Source organism: Nothobranchius furzeri, chromosome 3, assembly GCF_043380555.1.
Source record: "Nothobranchius furzeri strain GRZ-AD chromosome 3, NfurGRZ-RIMD1, whole genome shotgun sequence".
NCBI classification, from domain to species: Eukaryota; Metazoa; Chordata; class Actinopteri; order Cyprinodontiformes; family Nothobranchiidae; genus Nothobranchius; species Nothobranchius furzeri.
In genome coordinates, this window is record NC_091743.1 from 76,305,329 (window position 1) to 76,331,472 (window position 26,144).

Consider the following 26,144-nt stretch of genomic DNA (forward strand, 5'->3'; position numbering starts at 1 on the left):
TATTTATTTTAAAACTAAGTATTTAGATCAGCAAGCTAAATATTTCATTTTGAGTTAAATAGTTATTTCACAAACAAAATATTTAGGTCTAACTAAATATTTTAGTTGGGAAATGTAACATTTACAAATGTATGAATTATATGGTGAAAATGTGATTTTGAAAAATGAACTCCCATTTTGTTTTTCTTATGACAGACTAAATAACGTTACTGCTATTAAATTACGACAGTTTGACTTTACAAACGGCACCCCATATTATCCTTGATAATAAACTAACAAGTTTAAATAAACTTTAGTTAAAGAAACAATAAACTCTCAGAGATCTTACAGTGAACTAAGCAATCTGATTTTGAAAAACTATTCTCTTTTGCGTATTTGCCATACTTGAAATTCTCATTTTCTCTGAGGTGGCCTCTTCAGAACACTGTCATGTAAGAAGCTAGGACTGCTGGTTCAGTCACAGACAGGAAGAAAATAGAAATCTTTGGAGCCCATAACTGTGTGAGTAAAATATATCTATACAAAGTGCAAATTGCTTTCTATTGTGATACTATCCCAAGTAGAGAAAATTCTTCATTTTCCATCATTCCTCTTCCTAATCTTTGGCAGTATCCATCTACTTGATGTAGCTAGAGCCTTGTCAACATTAGCTTGAGCCTTGTCAACATTAGCTTTACAATGTAAAGTGTACTATTTGACAGAATAATAGATTAAATCTAATTCATATTGTAATTGCCATATCTTTGTGTAACACTGTGAATATTTCAAACGTTTCTTTTTACATAACTCATACTGTCTAAAGAACAAACGATGTTTCATCTTGAGTCCTATCTTTGATTATATACTGTTATTTCATTGTTTTACACAAATTGGTGACTAAATATTGAGAGTACAACTGAACGCTGAGAAGTTTCAGCATTATTAACATTAATAACTTTTTCCCAGTGCACGTTAAAAACCTTTCAATATGGGTGAATGAGACTTTCTAGACAGTTAAGTCTGGAGATCATGGCTGTCATGACGTCCTTATTTGTGTTGAAATCTTTCCTTGAGGTAAAATGAAAGTGTTTAAACCAACTCTGGTGTTACTTTACAGAATGTTGGGTTCTGGTGCAGAATGTCCACTATGTTCATATTAGTTCAGATGAGTGTTTTTTTAATACTAGATTGACAGCAGAAACAACTCCTACAAGTAATTGGTTTATCCTTTGTTATAAATGCTTTGGCCCCAGTATATTTATGTGGGTCATTTGACAATGAACCATGACCCAGTGGGTGTAAGCGACATCCACCGATAACTTAAGATCTGGATAATACGCTAATGCCAATGCTAATGGAGCGGCACACTTACACAACTCTGATTGGTTTTCATTCGGTGGGAATGTCTCTCGTTGGTACATTTCACATGTTCACATTTTTAGACAGCATCAGAACCACTTCCCCATTCCAATGGTTCGGAGTCGTCACTAGGCAGGAAACGGCACGAGGCCCAACCTGTCTTCAGTATTCTCAAAGTGTTAGAGCAACACATGTCCTCAGAACAAGATGTTTGTCTTTTTCACTCCTCACTGTCCTCCTCGTCCCCTTTGGTACCCTTACTCCAGCGCTGGAAGCAATGGACAGTTGATGCCAAAAAGAAGCTGGTCATGATGGCCACCACGGACACAGAGATGCCGGAGAAAATAATAATGAGCAGGTCTGTTAGAGTCAGGGTGGCCTGGCACTCACGAAAGCTGTCCTTTGTGAGCTGGGTCAGAGAAACCCGTCTGCCGTCCATCGGCAGGGAGCACTCCATGCCTTCCACGCCTAGAGCAAAACGCAAAACAGGTTTAGATAAAGACAGACATGAGCTCATTTGTCATTTATTCAATTTAAAATATATGTTATGTAAATCTGCTTTTAAACCATATGAAAGATCAACTTTACGAACATGTCTTCATTGAATTATTTCCTTCATTCTGAATCTAAGACTAAGATTTGTAATGGGAAACATTTCAAATGCACAGAGTTTATTTTTTAGAATATGCATCATTTACTTAAAGGTTATAAAGTATCTTAGTTCTGCAGCAGAAGACACTTTTGAGATAACTGGGAGCTGATTTAATAACTGAGGTTAATTAAGAGTCTCTGACTTTATGAGTGAAGTTGTGCTGTTTATGCGGTGCATCCACCCTGTGGACTGTTTTCTTACAGAGGAAGAGAGTGGTGTGTAGTTGTATAAAATACTGTGTAAAATAAAGATGTAGAGAGTAGCTCTGCAGCCTCAACCAAACTAATCTCAAGGGGGAACGAATGACAAATCACTGCACGCTCATCGTTGCTGTTTCTTTTACACTTATACAAATGTTACAGTTACAATTTGTGGACATTTTTTTCTGCACTTGCTTTGTTCTCCTTATGATTTTTGCTTGACGTGATCAAATTTTTTTCCCAATATATCGGTGGAACACAAAAGGTAGAATATGGTGCAAGGGTTCATTTATTTCAGTTATTCAGACTAACAAGTAAAACTAATATATTAGATACTCATTGGTAAATGGCTCGTATTTGATAAAGCGCCTTCTAGAGCCCTCAACTCTCCCAAGGCGCTTTACAACACAATCAGTTCACCCATTCACACACACTTTACTGAGATTTTGGATGGTCTCTCAGTTTAAGTCGAACTAATGAATAAATTTACTTTTGCGCTATATTCTAATTCTTCAAGTTTCACCTGCATAAGTCACAGACCCACTAGAACCAGAAAGAGTTCCAGACTGAGATTTTTATTTTTATTTTTCTGAATTTTGACCTTTAAGCAAATTGCTAATTCAACACATTCTCACACCCAAAGCATCGAAAAATGACACGTGTGACCAAGCCTCAAAATATGACGATCAGGGGTGTCCCGGAGCGTCGGGAGAGGACGCGCAGGGACACGTGTCACCACAGGCGTCCGTATTTGACGCCCGTGGTGACACGGACATTATTCTCGAACCTCTAGCGATTTAACCTTCCCCTCATCCCCATCCTAACCTTAACTCCGTAACATCCAATTAAGCTGGTTAAGGTTAGAATGGGGGTAAGGGGAAGGTTAAGTAGTTCACAAGCCGGTCAAATATCCGTCTCACGGCGGGCATCGGATACCGACGCTCTAGGGCAGTGCGTCCTCTCGCATCGCGCTGGGGCACCCCAATCGTCATATTTTGAGGCTTGGTCACACTCGTCATTTTTCGACGCTTTGGGTGTGAGAATGTGTTGGCTAATTAGGGTCTAATAAGCAGGAGCAGATTGTACCACAAACCTGTACTAGCTCCAACACAAAACACAGTGCAGCAAGCACGTGACATTTATTTTTGATAAACACCAGATACTGAGTAGATATGAATCTTTATTATGTACGGGGCTTTTTCAACTGATGCTGTGCTTTCTAATGGACACATTGGTCAGTATATCGGTCTGTGTGCAGCAGTCAGCTTTATTCAAATCATTCTGCGTTATGAGGAAAAGTCTGCAGTGACTTTCATTCAACATTCAACCACAACTGCAGAGAAAAATATTAAAATAAACATTTAATGCAAAAAAACTTTTAAAAAAAAGTCAATAATATAAACAAAACATCAAAGTCTAAATCATAGTTGTGTTTTGTGCATGTTTAATCTAAAGCCGAATTATGGATATAAACATTAAACATTAAATATTTTAGGTAACAACATGAAACGGTGGAATTATTTGATGCTTGGAATTGGTTTTCATGGTCCGGTGATTGACCTGTTAAATTATTAATTAGGCTCTAAGAGCTCAATAAAAGTTGGTGACATTTATTCCCCTACTACAAAATTCACTCTCTCATCTCAATGAGCACACAATCAGTAGAGAACATGAGCTGTCACCTGCCTTGAATGACAGAAACGCAAACTCATGAGGTTACCTCAGTGTTAGGAGCCTACAGAAAGGATCTAGGTGGAAAAACAGAGCAGCGCATAATATCAGTTTCTGTATATCAGGGACTCCAGGTCTAATCAAAGTCCCACGGCATGAAACAAAATGACCCAAATAAACTGACAGCAGGACAGCAGGGTAGCCATGACTCATGATGATGAGTCACTGATCTGTCAAAATGCACATGATCTAGACGATTTGTGTTAACAAATAACCACAAATTACAAACCCAGTTGTTTACACAACAAAAACTTCTTCGATTCGATAACAGGTCCAAAGTGTTTGTGTTTCATTCTCAAAAAGAAACGGGTCATAGCTGAGTAGAACACAGAAATAACGCAAAAAATAAGTCATATGTTGGAGGAAGGGCTTTGTTTACTAATGTGCGGCTTTGCTTTCACCTCATAGTTGAACAAGTGACTCAAAGCAAATAACACTGATCGTAGAAACATTATGTTTTCATAACATAATAGTTCATAATGTTAGCCTGTGCTGACTGGAAATCCACTTGCAAAGGCTTATGTCACCACTCGGTCATGCTGGTCCTGAAAGAAAGAAACTGTTGAAGATGCAGTTCTTCTGAGGGCATCTCCTGCCCTGGCACCTACCCTGCCCTACCTTCCTCTACTCTTCTGCACATTCCGTTCACACAGAGTGCAGAACAGATGCAGTCCGGTTTTATAGTGCTTCTGGACAGTCTGCCACTCACACTGACTGTGGTTTGTGGGCTGAATGTCTCTTGGAATCTACTACAGGAGCACCAAATGAGATATGAAATAAGTTTATGGATGTATCTGAAAAAAATAACAAGTGCTATCATGCACTGTAAACTGATATCACTGTAATTATTATTAAAACAAAAGCCAGAAAAAAATGCAACACCGGATTTATTTTATTTTATTTTGAAATATACCAGATGCACATCTCACTCCCTGTCTGGCTCATGTCATTTCTATACCTTCACGACTATCTCCATGCAGCTTTCAGAAAAAAAGTCCCAATGCCGAAGCTTTCCAGCACTCCGGATACAGACCCTCACTGGACCACAGCCAGTGTGAATGCTTGATTGATATTTGGTCGATACAGAATTAGTTGGAAATACGTCCGTTCTAAACGTGAAACCGTTTTATTCAGGAAAGCTTCTAATGCATGGTAACGGGGACTTTCATTATCAGTTTTCTGGCCTTCTTGTCTGATTTGTGTGTTCTTAATTTTCTTAATGTTTTCTTTAGAATTTTGTTTTTATGTAATCTGTTAAGCACTTTGGCTGTCTAGTTGACTGTTTTAAAGGGCTACTGTATATAACCAATGAATGAATGAACGAATGAACGATTGCATTGTTACGTCCTAATTTGTAAGTTACTTTAGACAAGCATAAGAAATACGTAAAACAAATACATGAAAATAACATCACTACTCCAAACGTTGTTTCTCTGAGACCATGTGACCAGAATATCGAGCTTTTCAGTTTTCGGTTGTAATTCTTGACTTCTACAATTTATTACAGGCCTGCCAACTTTTGGAGTTTTCCATGCATGCGAGTGGCGGTCGGGGTGAGGGTGGGGCTGGACGACTCGTGCCGCGTGAGAAAACGGAGGTGTGGCACCAGAGCGTGTGAGGGGGGTCAGATTCCATGCCTGACACAAGCCCTATGAAGGACAGTTTTATTTGTCATTGAACCAGCTTTCCACTACGATGAAGTGTACTTAACTTTGTGAAGCACTTTGGACAGCAGTGGCTGTTGTAAATGTGCTATATAAATAAAGTTGACTTGGTTTCTATTTCTCCATATTATGAAATGATGCTGTTTTTTATTTTAGTGTGTGATTTTTTTTAACAATGACATGCCAAAATTAATTATGAGTAACCAGGAAGCTGTTTTTAAAATTTAAGGTTGACCTTATATAAATGTGTGAAAATGTAAGAAGTTCCAGTAAAAAGTTGGCTAAGAGATATTTCAATGAAGTACAGATACCCAAAATGGCTACTTAAGTAAGCTCACAAAGTATTTGTACTTTGTTACTTGAGACCGTTGCAAAGCAGATACAACAATGGAGAACACAAATTTACAGAAGTCAGTGTTAGTTCACCTGCACTGAAACACGTAAACTCATCAGCATCTGTTTTCTACATAACTTTACTGGAAACAGTCTCTGTGTATGAATAAGTTCACATGTGACATGCTGTCAGAACTCTGGTTACAATGATATGATTGACACAAAGTACTTAACAATATGGTGATTAGAGGATACAGCCAGCTCTGAAAGCTGTCAAAGCAAGCATGACGAACCACAAAACACCCCAGTAGATCACGGGTTTCAATTGACCAGATAAAATTATTTGCTTACTGTTTACAGTAATCCTGATGATTTAAAACAATAAAGATTCATTCACCGAGAGGAGCCAGTTGAAGCGGCTCGGGTGGTCAGGATGCCTCCTGGATACCTCTGTGGTGAGGTTTACCGGGCACATCCAACCGGGAGGAGGCCTAAAGGGAAACCCAGGACACTCTGAAGGGACTATGTCCCTGGCCAGGGAACGCCTTAGGATTACCCCGGAAGAGCTGACCCAACCCCTGACCGACCCCTGGTAGATGAGGGATTTGCCGACAGCAGCGATATTTGGCTAAAACGTGACCTTCAGAAGCAAAAACTATAATGACAGTTTCTCGTAATTACAGGCTGTCCATTAAGAGGATCTCTAGACGTTAGTGAATGGAGTCTCATTTTAGATAGGCAGGAAATTGAAAGCTTGGTTCCTCTCCCAACAGATAACTAGTGAATGAGCTGCTTAACACTATCAAGCCAGTTTCAGTTTTGGGCTCAGGCTCATTTTTAACCAAGAGGCAAACTCAGCCTGCTGGCAGTGAAACCAATGCAAACGTGATAAAAACTGCAGTTGTCCCCTCCTTCGCTATATTCAGTTCAATTCAATTTTATTTATCTCGTCTCGTCTCGTCTCGTCTTCCTCCGCTTATCCGGGTCCGGGTCGCGGGGGCAGCATCCCAACTAGGGAGCTCCAGGCCGTCCTCTCCCCGGCCTTGTCCACCAGCTCCTCCGGCAGGACCCCAAGGCGTTCCCGGACCAGATTGGAGATGTAACCTCTCCAACGTGTCCTGGGTCGACCCGGGGGCCTTCTGCCGGCAGGACATGCCCGAAACACCTCCCCGGGGAGGCGTCCAGGAGGCATCCTGACCAGATGCCCAAACCACCTCAACTGGCTCCTTTCGATCCGGAGGAGCAGCGGTTCTACTCCAAGTCCCTCCCGAATGTCCGAGCTCCTCACCCTATCTCTAAGGCTGAGCCCGGCCACCCTACGGAGGAAACTCATTTCGGCCGCTTGTATCCGCGATCTCATTCTTTCGGTCATTACCCAAAGCTCATGACCATAGGTGAGGATTGGGACGTAGATCGACCGGTAAATCGAGAGCCTGGCTTTCTGGCTCAGCTCCCTCTTCCCCACGACAGATCGGCTCAGCGTCCGCATCACTGCAGACGCCGAACCAATCCGCCTGTCGATCTCCCGATCCCTCCTACCCTCACTCGTGAACAAGACCCCGAGATACTTAAACTCCTCCACTTGAGGTAGGACCTCTCCCCCGACCCGGAGGTGGCAAGCCACCCTTTTCCGGTCGAGAACCATGGTCTCAGATTTGGAGGTGCTGATCCTCATCCCAGCCGCTTCACATTCGGCCGCGAACCTACCCAGCAAGAGCTGAAGGTCAGAGCTGGATGAAGCTAGGAGGACCACATCATCCGCAAAAAGCAGAGACGAGATTCTCCTGCCACCAAACTCGACACACTCCACACCACGGCTGCGTCTAGAAATTCTGTCCATAAAAGTGATGAACAGAACCGGTGACAAAGGGCAGCCCTGGCGGAGTCCAACCCTCACTGGGAACAGGTCCGACTTACTACCGGCTATGCGGACCAAACTCACGCTCCTCTGGTAAAGGGACTGAATGGCCCTTAACAGAAAGCCACCCACCCCATACTCCTGGAGTGTCCCCCACAGGGTGCCCCTGGGGACACGGTCATAAGCCTTCTCCAAATCCACAAAACACATGTGGATTGGTTGGGCAAACTCCCATGCCCCCTCCATCACCCTTGCAAGGGTATAGAGCTGGTCCACAGTTCCACGGCCAGGACGAAAACCACATTGCTCCTCCTCTATCTGAGATTCAACTATCGATCGGACCCTCCTCTCCAGTACCTTGGCGTAGACCTTTCCAGGGAGGCTGAGGAGTGTGATCCCCCCTATAGTTGGAACACACCCTCAGGTCACCCTTCTTAAAGATTTTATTTATATAGCACCAAATTACGACAAGAGTCGTCTCAAGGCACTTCACATAGTAAACATCCCAATTCAGGTCAGTTCATAAAGCCAATCAGAAATAATGTGTCCTATATAAGGAACCCAGCAAATTGCATCAAGTCACTGGCTATAGGGGCTGGATCCAGAAAGGACTGTATGTGAAGTGAGGGTGGTGAAAACTTTTAGTAACATCTGTGCAGATGCATTTAAAGCTGATTTAGTGGATTTACAGAACAAGCTAGGTTCTGAACGCAAACACAGAACATTCACCTCTCCCCTTGGAGATTTTCACTGGAACGCTTCTGCTGGAAACAGAAACACGCTATGCCTGTTGTCTAGTTGTCTAGTTAAAGGGCAGTTAGCTTATTAGATTTCGTAAATTTTGCTGCTAAACTGTCCTGTCCTGCAACACAGAAGAGCTTTAAAAAGAATGAGAAAAAAGTTCTTTGCATAGCTGGCTGCAGTTTGGGTTTGTGTGTGAAACACTTTAACTCAGGGTGACCTTCTTCCATCTAGTACTTTGAGGTTTAAACAACCTAAATCACTGGCTGTCACACTAGAGCCACAGAACCTTGATCAAGAACAGTTGAGGCCAACATGGAAAGCGAAACCAAATGCTGAAACAGCTCATATTTCTCTCTCCGTCTCAGCAAAACCAAAACAAGGCTGACATGCAGTCAGCTGGGCTGCTGGGGCAGACGTAGCAGGTAAGGTTAGTACACACACTAACAAAAATTATATTCTCTATAGAAAATTGCAGCTGCACTAAAACTTAAAAGGTTGACTGTTTCATTTTTATGTCAACAAAAATATCTAGACTGCCATGCTTTCTTCATCTAATCAAGCCTTCTGACCTTGCAGGAATGTGCTCACACGTTCATTATTTGCGATTAAGCTGGATTTGGATTCAGTTCAGTCTATTTAACACAGAGACACAGAACTAATTGCAGTTAGAATACACAGTAAGTTTTTGTTTTGTCAAAATAAAAATCCACCCCTTTATTCATTACAGAAGTGTATTACAGTCAGTGCGAGGTAACAGAAACTTTTCTCGTTGTCCATCCATTCATGCATCCATTTTTAGGCTGCTTATCTGGGGTCGGGTCGCGGGGGCAGCAGCCTAAGCAGGGAGGCCCAGACTTCCCTTTCCCCAGCCATGTGGGCCAGCTCTTCTGGGGGGAATCCTGAGACGTTCCCTGGTCAGCCATGAGACTTGGTCCCTCCAATAAGCCCTGGGTCTTCCTTTAGGTCTTCTCCCGGTTGAACATGTCCAGAGAACTTCACCAGGGAGGCAAGGGCGCAGAAAGGATTTTCAAACTGGGGGGGGTGGGGGGTGGGGGTGGGTAATGTTCCAATGTACCCTCCCCCAAACACACACACACACACACACACACACACATGCACACGCATGCATGTACACATACACAAACTATTGCAAGAGCCTTAACTAGAGCTCAGTCAGTTTGTGTAATTTCATCCAATGGTTTACTATTATATACGTGTTTGAAGCCATTGTGCAATGGAACGCTGGCACCAAAGCTCTGCCTGATCAACACTATCCAAATCAGTAATTTGTTATTCTCTCTATTAATTACTAACAAAACCTCATGCTTTATGCAAAACATTAAATGATTTTCAGCATACCAATCTTTACAGAAAACATAAAAGCCCTAAAAAACTGCACATAAAATATAATAAAAAACGATATTCACTTATCACTTAGAGCAGTAGTTCCCAAACTTTTCAGCCTGACCAACAGATGTTCCTTCGTATTTTTACGTTAATTAGAAATTTTCATTATGATTGCAAAGTTTTAATTTACATATAAATATATAAATCTCTTTTTAAATTTTATATTTTACTTTTTTATGATTATGTGGCACACTTGACTTCCATGTAGAACGCATCGGTATCTGCCTCTTTTTTACGGCTTTTTTTTTTTACCTTGTCGCTACGTCTGTCACATTAGCGGTGTTTTACCATCATTTCTACATCCATCACATCCCAGAGAAGGTTAAACCAACATCAAACCTAACGTTTGGAGCTTGTAAGCTCCACACACCTCTAGTGCAGCACCAGCTGTTTGATGCTGCAGCAGCGTCAATCTTCCCAGCTGGATGAGTGAATTTCTTCATTAGAGTCAATATTCTACTTCATAATCAGAGTCAGTCTTTACCAGACAAAGTGATCAGTCAACAAAGACCAGACCTGCCGGCAATTATACGTTTTATCTAATATTTGCGTTCTTCATGCTGCACGCATCTCCTCCTCTCTCCGACTGGGAGCCTCACGACGGCATTTTTCAAGCTCTAAAAACTCCCAAACTTTGCTCAGCCTGAAGGTTCCACATCTCCACCATCTTCTGGTGTAAAGTAGTAACTTCATGAGGGATCATATTTGTAGATGAGACTTGTTAAAGTCAGCAATGAGGCTTTGGCGCTTTTAACGAGTAAGTCCCAACACTGACAACAATGTAACCAGAACCAACATGCATAAACAAACAGATCGGTCCCGCCTACTTACACTGTTGGTCTTTTTTAAATACGCAGTTATCGTTGCTTGTCTTTTTCATTTCATCCTGCATCCTAGCAGCAAGCACTTTGGTGCCTCTGGAGTCGGTGTTTGTCTACGTCATGCTGTGTTCAATGTAATTGGAAAAAGGAGCTTCAAGCGCTTAACCTCCGATTTTGTTTTCTTTCTGGCCTTAGTGCGGGGGACGGATCTGGGTCGATCTGAATCTGGGGGGGACAGATCCCCCCCGTCCCCCACCCTATCTGCGCACCTGCAGGGAGGCATTCAGGAGGCATCCTGACCAGATGCCCAAGCCACCTCAACTAGCTCATCTTGATGTGGAGGAGCAGCGGGTCTACTCCGAGCCCCTCCCAGATGACCGAGCTTCTCACCCCATCTCTAAGGGAGAGCCCAGCTGCCCAGCAGAGAAAACTCATTTCGGCAGCTTGTATCCGTGATCTCGTTCTTTCGGTCACTACTCAAAGCTCGTGACCATAGGTGAGGGTAGGAACGTAGATCGACCGGTAAATCAAGGGCTTTGCCTTTCGGCTCAGCTCTCTCTTCACCATGACAGATCGGTACAAAGCCCACCCTCTGTCAGTGCGCCCCAGGGCAGCTGTGGCTACATTGTAGCTCATCACCACCAGTGTTTGAATGGGTGAATAACTGATTGTGTTGTGAAGCACCTTGGGGGGTTGTAGAACCCAAAGAAGGTGCTATACACATACAGAACATTTACCATTTCTACAAATAACACAAGCCTGAAGGAGTTCTGCTGTGTGGTGAAGTTGCTAGTGCTAAGGGTTAGGGTTAACTTCTGCTTGCCAAGATATTCTCTGCTGTTTCCTGGTGTAGCGTTATGAATATGCCATTTCTGCCCTTAACAGCTGCCCTTTGACACAGTGACAGTGTGCATAAATTGCCACGGTCGTGTGCTTGCTTCTGGTGTTTACATTCTAGCAAAGAAGACAGAAGAAGGATGAAGAACGCTTATCTTTAATAAAGCTAATCAAAACAACTGTTGGTCAATAATAATCAGGTGACTGATCTGTGAAATCACAATGTTATGATTTATGTGTTTTAATGAATAACAGGACTAACTGATCTAGACACCCTGATCCACATAAGATAAACACATGACACATTGTTCACTCATCCAATCAGAACTTCCTTTCTGTTGCGGGGCAGAGTCTGTGGTGTTTAGTTAATCTGTCCACTCCGATTGGTTAAGATTCATAAACAACTAAGCTTAATAAAGCAGAACAACGCCATTTTAGTTCTGTTCCACCGCAAGTTTCAACGTAGTTCAACTTGGTTCCACCGAAGTTCCAACCAAGTACTCGACCAGCTCTCAAATCCATCATCGCTAAGAGAAGTACAGACTGGCCAGCTGTATTTTCTACTTTTAAGCTGAGAACTGTCAAGCTGGAAAATCCTGTCGTTTTACCAACAAGACGACGGGTCCTTCAGAATAAAAGCTGAACTCTCTACGTGACACTGAAACCTGCCGTTGTACCGGGAGACGTTCCTTAGACTGGTTTGTCGTGCTGTGACGCTGTTTCACCAGTTCCAGCACCAAAGGAGGGTCCAAGGACCTGGCATCCGGATCTTACAGGGGGGTCTCCGAAATTGTACGTAGACATGGCATAGATGGCGTTTCATGTCTCTTCCTCCTGAAGTCCCTCGTGGTTAGTCAAAACAACATCTTACACTCAGACTCGCCTGCATCAGATGGAGATTCTGAACTGACACACACACACCAACACTTCAGCATCACATCCATCTGCATCCATCATTAGAGAGTTAGTCCTGGTGATTGTTTCGAATAATTATAAAATAAATATTCTTAAACGTCCCATATTTCTCTTTTCTTGTCTCTAAGTCAATACAAAGTGTTTGAATAAAATTCCCTGTGGTAAAAACAACCTCTTCTGATTCTAAGGTAAGATTAGTCTCTGTACCTTAATAAAGTGTAAGAATATACCAACTATATTCCGCTACACTGGACTAAAACAACAACAGCTTCCCCCGTCATGAGTCCAGATGGGTGAGTCCATGAATGTTAGTGACAGTGTGACGTAGATCTGTCAGGCTTTTCTAATCTTAGAGTTTCACCGTCTGTTTTCTATCAGAAGCTACTGCAGGAGAAAGGTGTAGGAGACTATTTCATGTTCATCCTGCATGTTGAACTCAAAATGACTGTCTATAATCAGAAATAATTATTAAAAATGGTTTTATCAGTGTTCCACACCTTTAAACACAAACAATGATAAAGCCTATGCTTGACAAAAATATATCAACACAAAGTCAACTCATCGCTTGTCTGTCAAAGTTGATTCATCATTTATATGAGACTGCTTGGAGCTCAGTGTTCCGATGATGAAAGTTTTCCTGAGAAAACAAGTTGAATCGGAAGCTGGATGAGTTCTCTGGTCAGCATCTTTTTATAAGAGAAATTTTAAGCAGAGAAAACTTTTCACAAAAACATGAAGCACAAAAACTTTAACTTGGCGATCTTATACGTCATGCACGTAAGACTTCATCTTGATTTGATTTATTGCTCCATACTTGTTCCAAAACTGTTTGAAACCAGCAGGGTCACGGCTGCAAGGCAAATGCTAAAGTTTTTGTACTGTTGATGCCAAGAAAGCACATCTGGGTACACAAGATAATACTAAACAGAAACCACAGTCAGATCCTCTCACTGTAATATTAAGGGGCTCCATTTGATGGCTGCAACATCCTTTGTTTTCCCCCTTTGCGATATTTGGACATTCAGTTTTATAAAATTTCTTAAAGTTTCTTTAAAATCGATGGATCCGAGGTCTGATTTGGTTAATCTTGCTAGGTTTTTTTTATTTTTAATTTTTATTCAAGCTCCACCTTTATCAATGCACATAGTGCGGTTTTAGCGAAGCCATATAACAAAAATGTATCTTGATACATAAATTTAATATGCCTCCAAACAGATAATATAAGCTTAGGATGGACAGATAATCAGATCAAAACCAGACCAATGTGGGTTTAGGAAACGGGGATTTCATTACAGTTTGTTTATCTGTGTTTGACTTGATGCAGAAACACAAACAAATAAAATAAAAAGCAGGATTAAGTCAGTAGAAAGTCAAATGAAATCTGTGTATGGTTAAGTGAGCATTTAAAAAAACTTTTTTAGAATTGTTCACCCCTGAAAATTTTATTAATTATTATCTTAAGTTAATTAAAAAAACTCACGTTTAATCTTTTAGTCTTTAAATCAGGAGTGCTGATCATCTGCAGTTTTCCCAGTTCATAAATGACCTGAAACCTTCCTGCAGTGGCCACTAATCCAACACAAATCACACCTTCACACTCAGGCATGTCGGCCCACACAGAGATGTTTCAGTCCTGGCACGGACAGATGATGGATTACATTCAGGATTACTGGATTGACTATCTCCTGTCTCAGTCGTGATTGATTTACCTCGCCGTGGCGGTCTGATATTGGAGGCTTGTTTCACGTCCCCCTCTTAACACTTCTGTCGGGCCAGGCTGATCTCAGCAACATCGTAGTGCATTTGCATGCTTGTGTCGCAGGATGCATTCATGTCCAGTGTCCGGACACTTGGAGTTAAATATTCCAACTTGAATGTTGGTTCAATCAGTTGTCCGTGCCAGACTTTATTAAACAGGATGGCTGTTAAACTCAAGTCAATAACCAATAGAAGCAAGCACTAGATTTCTGATAGGAGTGCAGATGAAAACAAAATAAGGACAAGATGATGGGTTAGATGGGAGTAGAGAGAAAAACGTGAAATTATTTTACAACATGATGAGCATTGTTGTGCATATTCACAATTACTTCAACACATTGCCTTTTTCTACTACGGGAACTTCCGGGTACTTTTACCGAACCTTCGTGACATGCACCTGTTTCCATTTCAACGGGCCTGCCTAAAAGGATCATTTTCCAAGCCGTTTCAGGGACCAACCAATGCCCCTTTCCCACTAGCATCGGCTCCGCATGGTCTGGATAGCATAGAGAGTTTCTACATTAGCATAGCTTGCCTTTTTTCAGGGTGCAACCAGACTGTTTTTCAGCCCTCTTCCTGAGGTGGTCTGGTTCAGGCTCACCAGGGCCAACACATCCACTGCTGACCAATAAGCTGGCTCAAATCCATGCCTTCCATTAGGGGAAGCCTCCGATTGGTGGGAAGAATCAGCCCACCTGGGCTTGCGGCATTACCATGCTGATTACCTAGGAGCTGAGAACTTCTCTGACTGCATTCCTAAGCAAAGATGTGTGCAATCAACTGGGCTGGGGCTGACTAGGACTATTCAGGCGGTGTGGAGCCAATGCTAGAGTGAAAGGGGCACAAGTACCTGAAGTGGGGCATGGACACAGAAGTGGCCTGGTACAGTCACTGGGAGGGTCTTGTGATTAACTCATGCTGATTGGTTGTAACTGATCAGGAAATTATATTGGCAAACAGAGCCCATTAACCACCATTTGTGAAATTGGAAAATTTGCTAGTGAAGCAGAACAGCAAGAAAAGAAAATCTCAGTTTCTAAACTCCCAATGGCAGAAAATAGGGAGCCTAAGTCACGTCCACCTACTTCCAGACCACAGGTCCCCGGGTTTCACGTATGATGTCCGTGAATTTTAAAAACGCATTTTGATACCAAGAACGCGCTTATTTTCAAACAGAGGTAAACGCTATTTTAGGTTTTGTGTGAAAATAAGTCCAGGACTGCAAATGCCCTCCACGAAAGTGACGGCATCAAACCAGACATGGAGAAAACTGAGGGAAAATGGCTGTAAGTTCAGCAAACGTCCCACAGGAGGAAAGAACCACCATAACTCTGGTCATTTGGTAAGTAGCAGCTACGCTAAAGGAGAGGAGATTTTGTGGTGACATCACATGCGCGACATGCCGATTTCTAGTTTGTAGTCATGCTAATTATGAACTTTTACAAGATAAAAAATCTCTAAGTACGTGACAGGCGTGGTCAAAACACCCATCATTACTTTTCATTTAAACTGCACTTCAACATGTGTGTGATCCGGGGCGTAAGGCAAAGCGGGTTAGAAAATAGCTCTTTTAGCCCCGTTGGCTTGCATTCATTTTTTCGTTCTTCCAGGACCCGAGGTGCGGAAGTAGACTCAGGCTCTCTATAGACCCTTTTACTACCTACGTCATCAAAAGTTACGCGCGCAGCCTGGCAACGAGAGTGAAGGCTTCCTCATTCACACTCGATGCTAAAACAGCGTTTTAAACCCTTTGTTTTGAAGTTCTGAGCACATAAAAATGTCGGGTTGTTGCGTGTATGGATGCCAGAATCGCTTCTCTTCAAGCAGTGGACTGAAACTTTACAGAATTCCGAAGGGAGCACATCCATTTCAACAAAATCGGAGGCGTCTGTGGCTGCAGGCCATCAAAAGGGTTGATGAAAACTGGACTGAAAACACGATCCGAAATGCTCGAGTTTGTAGCGCCCATTTTATATCAGGTAAGGTAATTATGTACTAAGATTACACCAGAAAGCTGGTTAACGTGTGTTCTATTAAATAAAGTTGCGTTTGCTGGTTTGCAAATGAAATTAACATTTCATTCTAATTCATCTGTATTTTCCCACTGCATATTAGTATAAACTGTATTTCTCTAAAATTTACACGATTGTACTCTGAGCACGCTAAAAAAAGAAACCTATGCTATACTCACCCTGCCATGCAGGTACAGTTGGCTGTGAAGACGTAGTTCTCTGGTTTGTTTACTATGACCCAAGCCTCGTACATAGCAGTCTTGTGTCCTTGTCTTTGGCTAGGAAGGACTTCTGCCTTCAAGACGCAAAACTCAGAGTCTATGTCGTGATATTTTACTTTCTGTACGTGGCCACAGACAACATAGTTGTATGCATCTAACGATTTGTATGCCCGTAGCTTCTCACGTGTGTACTTACTGGGCCTCTCCACTAAAAACATATATATATATCGGGCCACTGGATATCTGGCCACGCACCTACATCTTCCACCCATTCCGTAATGCCACAGGGATCCGGGAGTCTGTTGCCATTCGTTAAAGTGAGTTTAATAATATAACATTCAAGATTTGCCGGTGATAACCCCGCAGCGTAGCTTGATAAAGCCTGACACAACGCCATTCTCTGTTGCCAAGCTGCACGCGCATTCTCGCTGACGTCATATTGTTTACAAACAGTAAAAGGGTCTATATGGCAGGAATCCCACCCCTCTCCCCCCAATGCCGTAATGCTGTAAAACAAGGTGATTCTTCTGGTCATTGAATGCTGCATTTGCATTTGAAATCACTCTCTCGGTCCCCCGGATAAAATAAATGATGGCATTTCTTCACATAATAAAACCTCTTAATGTTATTTAGTGGGTCAGAGTTAGGGTTTACTCATGTTTTAATACAATATTGCAGTGGTCTCTAGTTGGAATAAAGGCCTTGTCAGACTCGAGGGGTGGGGGGTGCGCCTGTTTCAGGAACTAGACATGAGCCAGATCAGTGTTGAGCTGAATGCGGCAGGATTTGGAGAATTATTTCCTGATATTTGGATATCTCGCCTTTGATTGGCTAACAGCAAAACAACTCTACTAATAACTCTGTGTGCTCTCTAATGCTGATGTTTTATCTCTACAAACAACACAAGCCTGAATGAGTTCTGCTGTGTGGTGGAGTTGCTAATGCTAACAATTAGCTTCCACAAGCCGAGACGTTCTCTGCTGTTTACTGGACGCTAAACAGGGGCGTGTCCAAGGAGTGGCCTGGGGTAGCACATGCCACCCTTGGAACCTGATTGGCCACCCCAGGTGCCACCACACTAATTTACCTTTAAATAGGCTTTTCATTGTCTACAAAGGGCTTGAGGGTAAAACAAAAAAGCATAACCATTGGTGCCACCCATGCACAAAGTTGTGCCTCACCTGGGCCACCCCATTTTAAAAGATCTAGACACGCCACTGACGCTAAACCAACAACAGCCTTCCCTGTGGTGAGTCAAGATGGCTGAGTCCATGAACATTCAGTAACAGTGTGACGTAGATCTGTCAGGCTTTTTAAATCTTACGGTTTCATTGTCTGTTTTCCACCAGAAGCTACTGCAGGATTTTTTTTTATTTTTTTATTCTTGTTATGGACATATCCCTTGTCTGAAATAAAGTTTGATTGATTGATTGATTGATTGATTAGGGGTAGGCCACTACTTCCTTGTTCAGCCCACATGACAAACTCGATTATAATCAGAAATTATAAAAAAAAAAGGTTTTCAGTGAAGTACCACTCTGTCCATGGATGCCTTTTGATGCTGATCAGTGACGTCACTCACTGCTGAAACAGTCACGATGTGCTGAACAACGTCCGGCAACGGTCACAGCAGCTCCGAGGACCAGGCATCATATTTTCCCTGTCACCTTTCCCCCTTCAAGGAATTTCCCATGAAAAAGCAAACATGGATATAAAAGTACAGCATTGTGTTTAGTTAGTTAGCACTAAATAAAAAACAAACATAAGTAAAACCATGTGACTTGTAGTTTATTGTCTGCCCTACATCTTCCTGATGAAAATATCGGTTTAGAGTGCTGTGCTGCAGCTTGCAGGTTTAAGACAGATGCTGCATGCTGCTGTGAAATAATGCCTTTGATGTTTTACATTTTATTTTTGAGATCATCCCCCTCAGCTTTCCTGTACATGCAGCAGCTGATGCTATCCCTCTTTGTAATCCCGTCCTCCTTTTCCCACTCAGCACTCCCTTGCCACCACTAGCTCCCTCTCTCATCCCAACTTTAAATAAACATTAAATCAGGCCAAGATAAAACAAGCTCTCCGCCTTGTTAAGGGAACAGAGTTTTCTCATCACACACCCATGGGTGGTGAAGGCAGCGGGAGACATGGAAGCCTTATGGTGTGATGCGTGTTCGGCGTTTGGTTGGTCAGTGGCGTCCTGTTTTCAGCGATGATGTGGTTGTGTGATAACCGGAGCAACTCAATCGGCTGAGAAGGAAATCTCAGGCTCTGACCCAGCTGTCACATGAACTGCTGGTTAGCAGAGAAGCTGTTCAGGTCATGACTAGTGTTGGGAGCAAAGCCACAACGGGCCTCAGCCCCCTGCTCAGCCCTGTAGGCAGCTGTAGCTCCAATTACCCTGGCCGATGTGCTGTAGAACTGTGTCACTCTGAATTATAGATGGCCTTTGTTCATCCTTAACCCAAAAGCTCTGGAGACAGCAGTGGATCATGTTTACACTCATTCTTCCACTGAAAAATGTATGATTCTGATTGGTGGCTAAGAAACCTTTAACAGGTCAACCCCAAAAATTCTAGTTGCTCACACTTTAGCGTCTGATCGTGCAGCATGTCATCTTATTCCTAAATGTCACAGTCATCTATCACCCACCCATACTTTCATTTATTTCCAAAGCTGCACAAATTGGACACATCACAATGAATCTCTTTTTTTTTTTGCTTATTTATATATTTCAGAATGTTTGTATTTTTTATTTATTTATTTTTCACTCCATTTGTCATTCTGAACTGCAGCAATGAAAGGGATAAACAGAAAAATGTGATGCAATGGGAACTCAACATTATGAGGGAGATAAAGAAGTAAAAAATGGAATGGAAATTGGATTGAGTGGAAAGCTCTGCAGCTGCTCTATTATTCAGTAGGAGGCCATGAATATATTGGAATGCCTTATTAAAATAATGGGAAAGCTTTGTTTTGTTTAGTTTTCAGATTAGTTCCAGGTCCTGTTTATTTTTAAATTGTTTTCTATATCTGAGTTCAGCCAAACACAGATAAATAAAATGACGTGTTTGGGCCTATTTCTGATGAGTGATTTTTAACCAATTTTAAGGCTTCAGAGAGGAAAATACATATTTTTTTCAGTTTGAAAACTCTTTTAGAAAACATGACCACGTGAGACTTTTTTCCTGCTAAGATTTAAAATCTCCTTCAAGGGAGCCCTGGCCAAGACGATGTGAAAAAGTAAAATATAAACATCAAACCGATGAAATACATTAAAGACAGACAATTTACAAAACTCATCATCAACATCCTCACTTGTAACACTCGATCACAACACGTGTTTCTGGTACTTAATTTAATCTTAATCCTGGCTTTAATCTATGAAATCGCTGCTAAATGCTGTGATTTGAACTCACTGCTTACCAGCTCAGCGGCCTAGTGATATGGGTGTCTGCCATGGGACTGGAAGATCAGAGTTCAAATACAGTCAGTCATACCAAAGACTTTAAAAATGGTACCCAATGCCTCCCTGCTTGATGCTTAGCTTTAAAAAAAGCAAGTCACCCATAAATCAGCTCTTTTTTCTGATAAACTGTATAATTGCGTGTCTAATCGTGCTGCAGACACGTGTAGTCAATAGTTTTGCACTTAAAGTGCATTTTAGTTAAACTTTTTATTTTCTGCCTAAAACTGTCTGGTGTGCCGTTGTCGGGTAAAAACTCTGCACTGCAGTTGCATTTAAATTTGCCATCGCTATTGGCTAAGAGGTACCCTAGAATAAAACCCTAGAGTCAGAGTACTAAATTCAGATGGGTTACCATCGGTCTGCCATTAGTATCGGCCAATCTTAAATATAAAATTTTGCTATTGATTTTCAGTCTTTGACACAATACCATACACACATTATACATCAAACTCTTCAGCTGCTTCTCTTTTTCTCAAAATGTCAAAATATGACATATCTGATGTTTTTTAAGATATTTTAGTTGAATTGGCACAGTTTGTGAAGTCGAAATGTGCACTGTGTAGTGACAAATGACGAAAAGATGATATTACTAATGGATACACACATCTTAGCATCATGCTGAGGGAGAATGAGATTCAGCTGCTGCTGGAGACAAAACAAACATGGCTTTCCCTATAAACTTCAATTCAAGTGGTTCACATTTAACAACGCATAACTAGAGAAATGAGTTTTTCTGGTTTTATGAGAGGGAGAAATAACATCATCATCGGTTGATATCGGTAAATCAAATATTGGTAAAAAAGCCAGTATTGATCATCCCTAGTTCAGGTATTACATTGGAATGTCACGTTGATAAATAGCCTGAAATCACCTACATCAACACATTCTCACACCCGAAGCGGCGAAAACTGACGCAGGGTGACCAAGCGTTTGTTTCCGACGTGTTGGGAGCCCCAACGCGTCAGAAGGTGACGCACGGTCGCTTTCTGACGCACACGGTAAAAACGGAGATTTCACCAAATTCTGACCTTTACCCTCTTGCAATTTAACCTTCCCCTCATCCCCATCCCCCATAGATATACTATTCCCGTTGCAAAATCTACTCATGTAGCTAATGACAATAAACATTGAATTGTACACATGTAATTAAAATAAATAAAAAATTTCCAATGTACAAAATCATGAAACTTTAAGTAAATTCTGAAATAAACAGCAACTGCAAGATTCATAACGATCGGCTCTGGATCGGCCGTCGGTCGATGATGACCTCTACATATCCATCGGCAACAGAAAAACCAATATCAGTCGACCTGTTATGCTAAGGGTATGAATAAGAAGATACTGTTTGCTCATTTTAAAAGTTTGTGCAATGAACGCGTTTATGCTTGTGTTGCTCTCGTGGGCGACATCTCTTTCCAAACGAGTTACAGAATACATTTTGTTCCTTTCTTTGTATCTTTGCAGCACAAATCCACCTTTTTTCTGCAGTTTGTCTGAAGTCTTATCTGCTGTTAACGTTAAACACCGGTTCATTTTTCAGTCACAACTTTATTTTACTGGCTGCAGAAGCAACTTTCAACACTTTGAGGAGCCAAATGAGAGCTCTGAGAGAACTCTGCGGTGCAGTTTTGGCAGTTTCATGCAGTGTGGATGTGGAACAATGAGACTTGTTGTGGTAGCCAGAAACATTGTGAATGTCGCTGGAGAGTTTGGTTTTAGCAAAGGCCACTCTCATATAATCGAAGCAAATTTAAAGGATTTCTTTTTGCAGTGGTGGTGTTACTGTTAGCAGTCAATGCATGATGGTGAAAAGTCAAAAGGAGTTTAAAAAAGACTTTACTAAAAAAAGACATTTACATATTTAATGTATCCAGCAATGAGGTTTGAAGTAGAAACACCCTCGCTGATGATGGGTGCTAACTGATACAGAGTGGAAAGCTTATTAAGTCAAGCTCATTCACTAATGAACGTCCATCTGTTATTGCATTTCCACTTTAATACAGTATTCCAGAGAACAGGTCAAAGCATTTTTCCATAATTGAGCTTATTCATTACGTTAATTAGATCTGGCAGAATGATGCCTGCTTGTGTAAACCAGGCATGTTTGCAGATCCATCTCACCGTGAGCCTCTCAGCTATTTCACGTCTGCCTCCTCATGACGTTCAGATTTTAAACTTGGCTTTCCTTGGTCATTCATAAATACACGATTTAAAACTTAGCATAAACCTCTGTCTATGAACGTTAGTACTCTAAAAATGTACTAACATTCATTCTGAAAATATTGAAATTCCAAACATGTAATATATATATATTACTGCTATTTGTATTTCCTGGGTCAAATGTTTATTTGCACTAACAACTTTTAGCCAAAACAAAAATTTAAGGCTACATAATGCTCCTTACAAATCTGCTTGGTGTTGGCAGTGCGGCCATAAAACAAACACTCACTGATGTGCAAACAGAAGCCATAAATAAGGTGGAGATGCAGTTGGGAGTGTGTGGAGTTGGGAGCTGGTTTGCAGCAATAAAAGCTGTTGGGTCACTCTTTAGCTCCCTTTTCCTTGTCAGAGCTGTTAATGCAATTAATTATACGTTGACAGCGCTCCAAACTTGCGATTATGGCATCTGCACCCACCACGTCTGGGGAATTGATTATTTCTGCCAGTTTATCAACTTTTTGTTGTTGGAGGACAACAGATGTGAGAAGAAAGCAAGGGCAGAATCAATAGTGAAGAACATCGTGGCCTAAATGTGCATAAGGAGTTGGGAGGTTTTAGGCTGTCAGCAGTGTGCAACGCCAAAATGGTGCAACAAGCTATAGTGTCAACATTTAAATGCATTTTTAATTTTACCTTAAAACTAGAAAGTGTTTGTGACCTCAAACAAAAACTAAGAAACTAGGAGTAAAAGGTTTTGATGTTTGACACGACGACATGACACAAGCAGCTGGTGTTGTTTTAACACGAGGACCTCTTTTGCTTCAAGTACACCAACTCAGAGTTAAACTCAAACTCTGTGCAAACATCACATCTCTATTTTCTTGCATACCCACACGCCAACGTAAAAACAAAAAGATTAAAAGCAGCACGTGCTCCAAGTCGTGTGGCTCTACTGTCACATCTCTTTATTTTTGCTTGTTTGCATCCACATCCCATCTCCCATGTGCAACAAAACTCACAGTTATCTGTGCAGGGACATTTTTGGTGTTTTACCTTAGGTAGAACTTTTAACTGATCGTATTTTGTGGAAGGCCATTTTGTAAAGGCTACTTTCCTCAATAGCACTAAAGCATAAGAATTAGAATTAACATTATTAAGAAAATATGTTTAAATACAATCTAGTGGCAAAATGAATAAATAAATATGATAACTTCAGTCGTCTCTTCTGTTGCCCCATAACAGCACGCACACTCCGAGACTGCCTAGCAAAACCACCAAAATGTCCATCCTGTTGTGTAACTTCATCCTTCTGGCTACAGCACAGTGGTGGGTGGTGTCTGTGAGCATAGAGGTCCGTGTGCTCGAGATAAAGCATCAAACTCTAAATCTTACAAGGGTTGCAGCTTTGCTGAGTTGCTTGCTAAAGGGCAAGTCTTGATAAAATTAATCAGTTCAGTGTTTTTCTGCAAAATCAGCTCTGAAAGTCTGAGTGGGTTATTAACATGTTTACTGTGTACATATGGGGAAACGGCTGATTTTGATCACTTGTTTTCAAATTGATTTGATTCACAAAGAGAGCAAATGTGTGACTTTTAAACACGTGTGATTGTCCCGTGTTATACGCGGCTCCTCACACATCACGAGCAGTGGGGGTGGAGGAAGAAAAAGACACATTTAGAACGAGGGATGGGGAGGGGGTTTCCTCTCCTACAGGGAAAACGTAAATAGACCAGAGAAGTGTTGTGGCAGTGGATTTACCATGTTACCGCTGTTCTCGGATACGCTTTATCTGGGTCATGCACAGCAACAGAAAACAACGCTGAACGGTGATAACTTACCGTTTGGAAGCTTGTGAATGTTTTTTATTAGCCATTCAAACAGGCTGGCAAAGTTGCAATTGCACACCCAGGGGTTGCCCTCTAATCTCACCACCCGCAAGGAGGGCAACTGACTCAGAGCCCCCACTTTTAGGCTGGACAGTGCATTGCGTTCCAGTTCCAGTTCTCGCAGAGAGGTGAGGCCTAGGAAGGCGTCCTCGCTCACCATGCTCAGGTATGGGTTGTTTCCCAATCGTAGTTTGATTAAGCTTCGTGACTCCCCAAAAGTCCCCGTGGGGATTTCAGTCAGGTTGTTGCTACCCAGATCAAGGAAAACCAGCCTGGAAGTGGTGCTTAGGGTCCCAGGTTCTATGTAGGAGAGGGAGTTGTTCCGGAGGTCCAGGTAAACCAAGTCACTGTAGAGTACCAGAAAATCCGAGGGGATGTGGGGTATCCAGTTGTCGGCTAGCAAAAGCCTGCGGACATCCAAGGGGATCTCTTCAGGAAGACGGGTCAACCCACGACCGTTGCAGTTCACAGTGTGAGGATCTGGGCACTGGCAGGTTGCTGGGCAGTTTTCCCCCCGGGTCCAAAAGACAGAGGACAGCAAGACGAGGATAGGTTGAAGCCAGCAGACACATGGCAACATGGTCAAGAGGGTCAAATAAGTTAGAGGAGAAGAGGTTTCAGGTTAAGGACAAAGGGAGAGGGTGGGTGGGGCTTGACAACAAGAAGGCGAGGGTCAGAGGGCAAGAGATCAGGACAAGGGTGGGAAAGGGATGAGTGAAGGGGCTGGAGAGGATCGGTCCCCCTCAATAAGCATCCTGACGTTATGAAAAGGGATACCTGACAGCGTTAAAATATTGTGAGACAGCTGAACAGCGGCGAAAATTGTTTTTGAAGAGATCATGTAGCAAGCTGCTGAAATAGAATAGCAGTCTGTTTCAAATGAGCGACGAAAGGCAGGCAGTGAGCAGCAAAAAGAACTGAGCCAAACACAGAGGGGAGCCAAGCTTAGAGGCAAAAAAACACAAACGACACTGGGATGAAGAGAAGCCAGGGACACAGACAAGGGAGAGGGGGGGTGAGGAGAATGCTGTGTCCGCCACACTACCCCACAGTTCGTCTGACGGCGGTGACAGACAAAGACAAAGAGGGCTCTGACAAAAAAGGATATATGAAGCTGTGATTCAAGCATGACAAGCAGGGGGTCGCATCGCTGCATTCGTCCATTAGTCCGAGGTCTTTGTGCAGAAAAGCCAGACGGTTGGATGAAATAGAGAGAAGCTCACGGAGCATCGCTCATGTGTGTGGTGATGTTGCCCCCACCTCCCCCTTAATTTTCCCTCTCTATCTCCCAGTGCACAACAACATGCTGTAAGAGCATAGCAGAGCTCAGCGTTCCTCTGTCCAGCACCATCTTAAGGCTGTTTGAGAGAGAATCCAAACGTCCAGGCGGGAGCGTTGTGGGTGCAGGCTCCAGTGCTGAGCGGGCACACAGCCATGCCAATCCAACGTCTGCTGCTGAGTCTCCCACGGTTTATCTCATACCCTCTTCTTATTTCCAGAGGGGGCGTGCCTAATGTAACGCTGTCAACATATGATGTCACTTCCTAGTGTGACAAGAAATGATGATTGAATCTCAAAATAAAAAAGTAATTAAAGAAGTTTTAGAGAATTTTATTCCATGTTGTTTAAATTATAACCAATAACATTAATAAATTATAACCGATAACATTAATATTCTTACTAAGATGCGTATTGATTTTTATTATAAACGTGTTGCATAATGCCGTGAAAAATATCACATGTTGTTTTTAAACATGAACAAGATGAATAACAGTGGTGAATGGTGTTTGTTCTAGTACTTTTTTTTTTACCATGTCTGGTATGATTGATGAATACTGCTGCTATGAATTTCAATTTATAATGATGAAGGATAATTCCCAAATGGGATTTTCTCCTGCAGGTAAATGCAATTAGATCAACGGGCTGTTGCAGGTGGATGGAAAATTAGACGTGGAGATGAGAGCAGTGTGAAATTTCTGTCATGCATTACAATTTTTAAGATACCACATCTCAGGGGCACACTTTCACACATATTCACAAACACACACCTTTGATCGAAGCATACCTGTGCCTCAAAAGAGAAGAGAGTCGTCCACGATGCTTGCTAGCCTGACCAGGCTGCCCCATGCTTCCTAATGGAG

At 42.1% G+C, this 26,144-nt stretch overlaps 1 protein-coding gene and 1 long non-coding RNA gene across 2 annotated transcripts; one reads left to right on the plus strand and one right to left on the minus strand.

The window, feature by feature from the left end:
- Positions 1-1,332: 1,332 nt before the first annotated feature.
- Positions 1,333-24,796, minus strand: lrrc38b (leucine rich repeat containing 38b). Its single transcript, XM_015958404.3, has 2 exons — positions 23,956-24,796; positions 1,333-1,806 (listed from the first exon to the last, which is right to left on the minus strand). Exons 1-2 carry the CDS (start codon positions 24,581-24,583, stop codon positions 1,559-1,561), a joined length of 876 nt encoding a protein of 291 aa, XP_015813890.1. The 5' UTR covers positions 24,584-24,796; the 3' UTR covers positions 1,333-1,558.
- On the plus strand, positions 24,065-25,601 carry LOC107384893 (uncharacterized). Its single transcript, XR_001572913.3, has 2 exons — positions 24,065-24,169; positions 25,296-25,601. It is a non-coding gene; the product is annotated as an uncharacterized lncRNA (long non-coding RNA).
- Positions 25,602-26,144: the final 543 nt, after the last annotated feature.

Bases quoted from the DNA above. Each gene is read 5' to 3' on its own strand.
- lrrc38b (XM_015958404.3), bottom strand. From the start codon at position 24,583: ATGTTGCCATGTGTCTGCTGGCTTCAACCTATCCTCGTCTTGCTGTCC. The intron at 1,807-23,955 runs GTAAGTTATCAC...GTTTTGCTCTAG, and splicing joins CATTCACAAGCTTCCAAACG to GCGTGGAAGGCATGGAGTGC.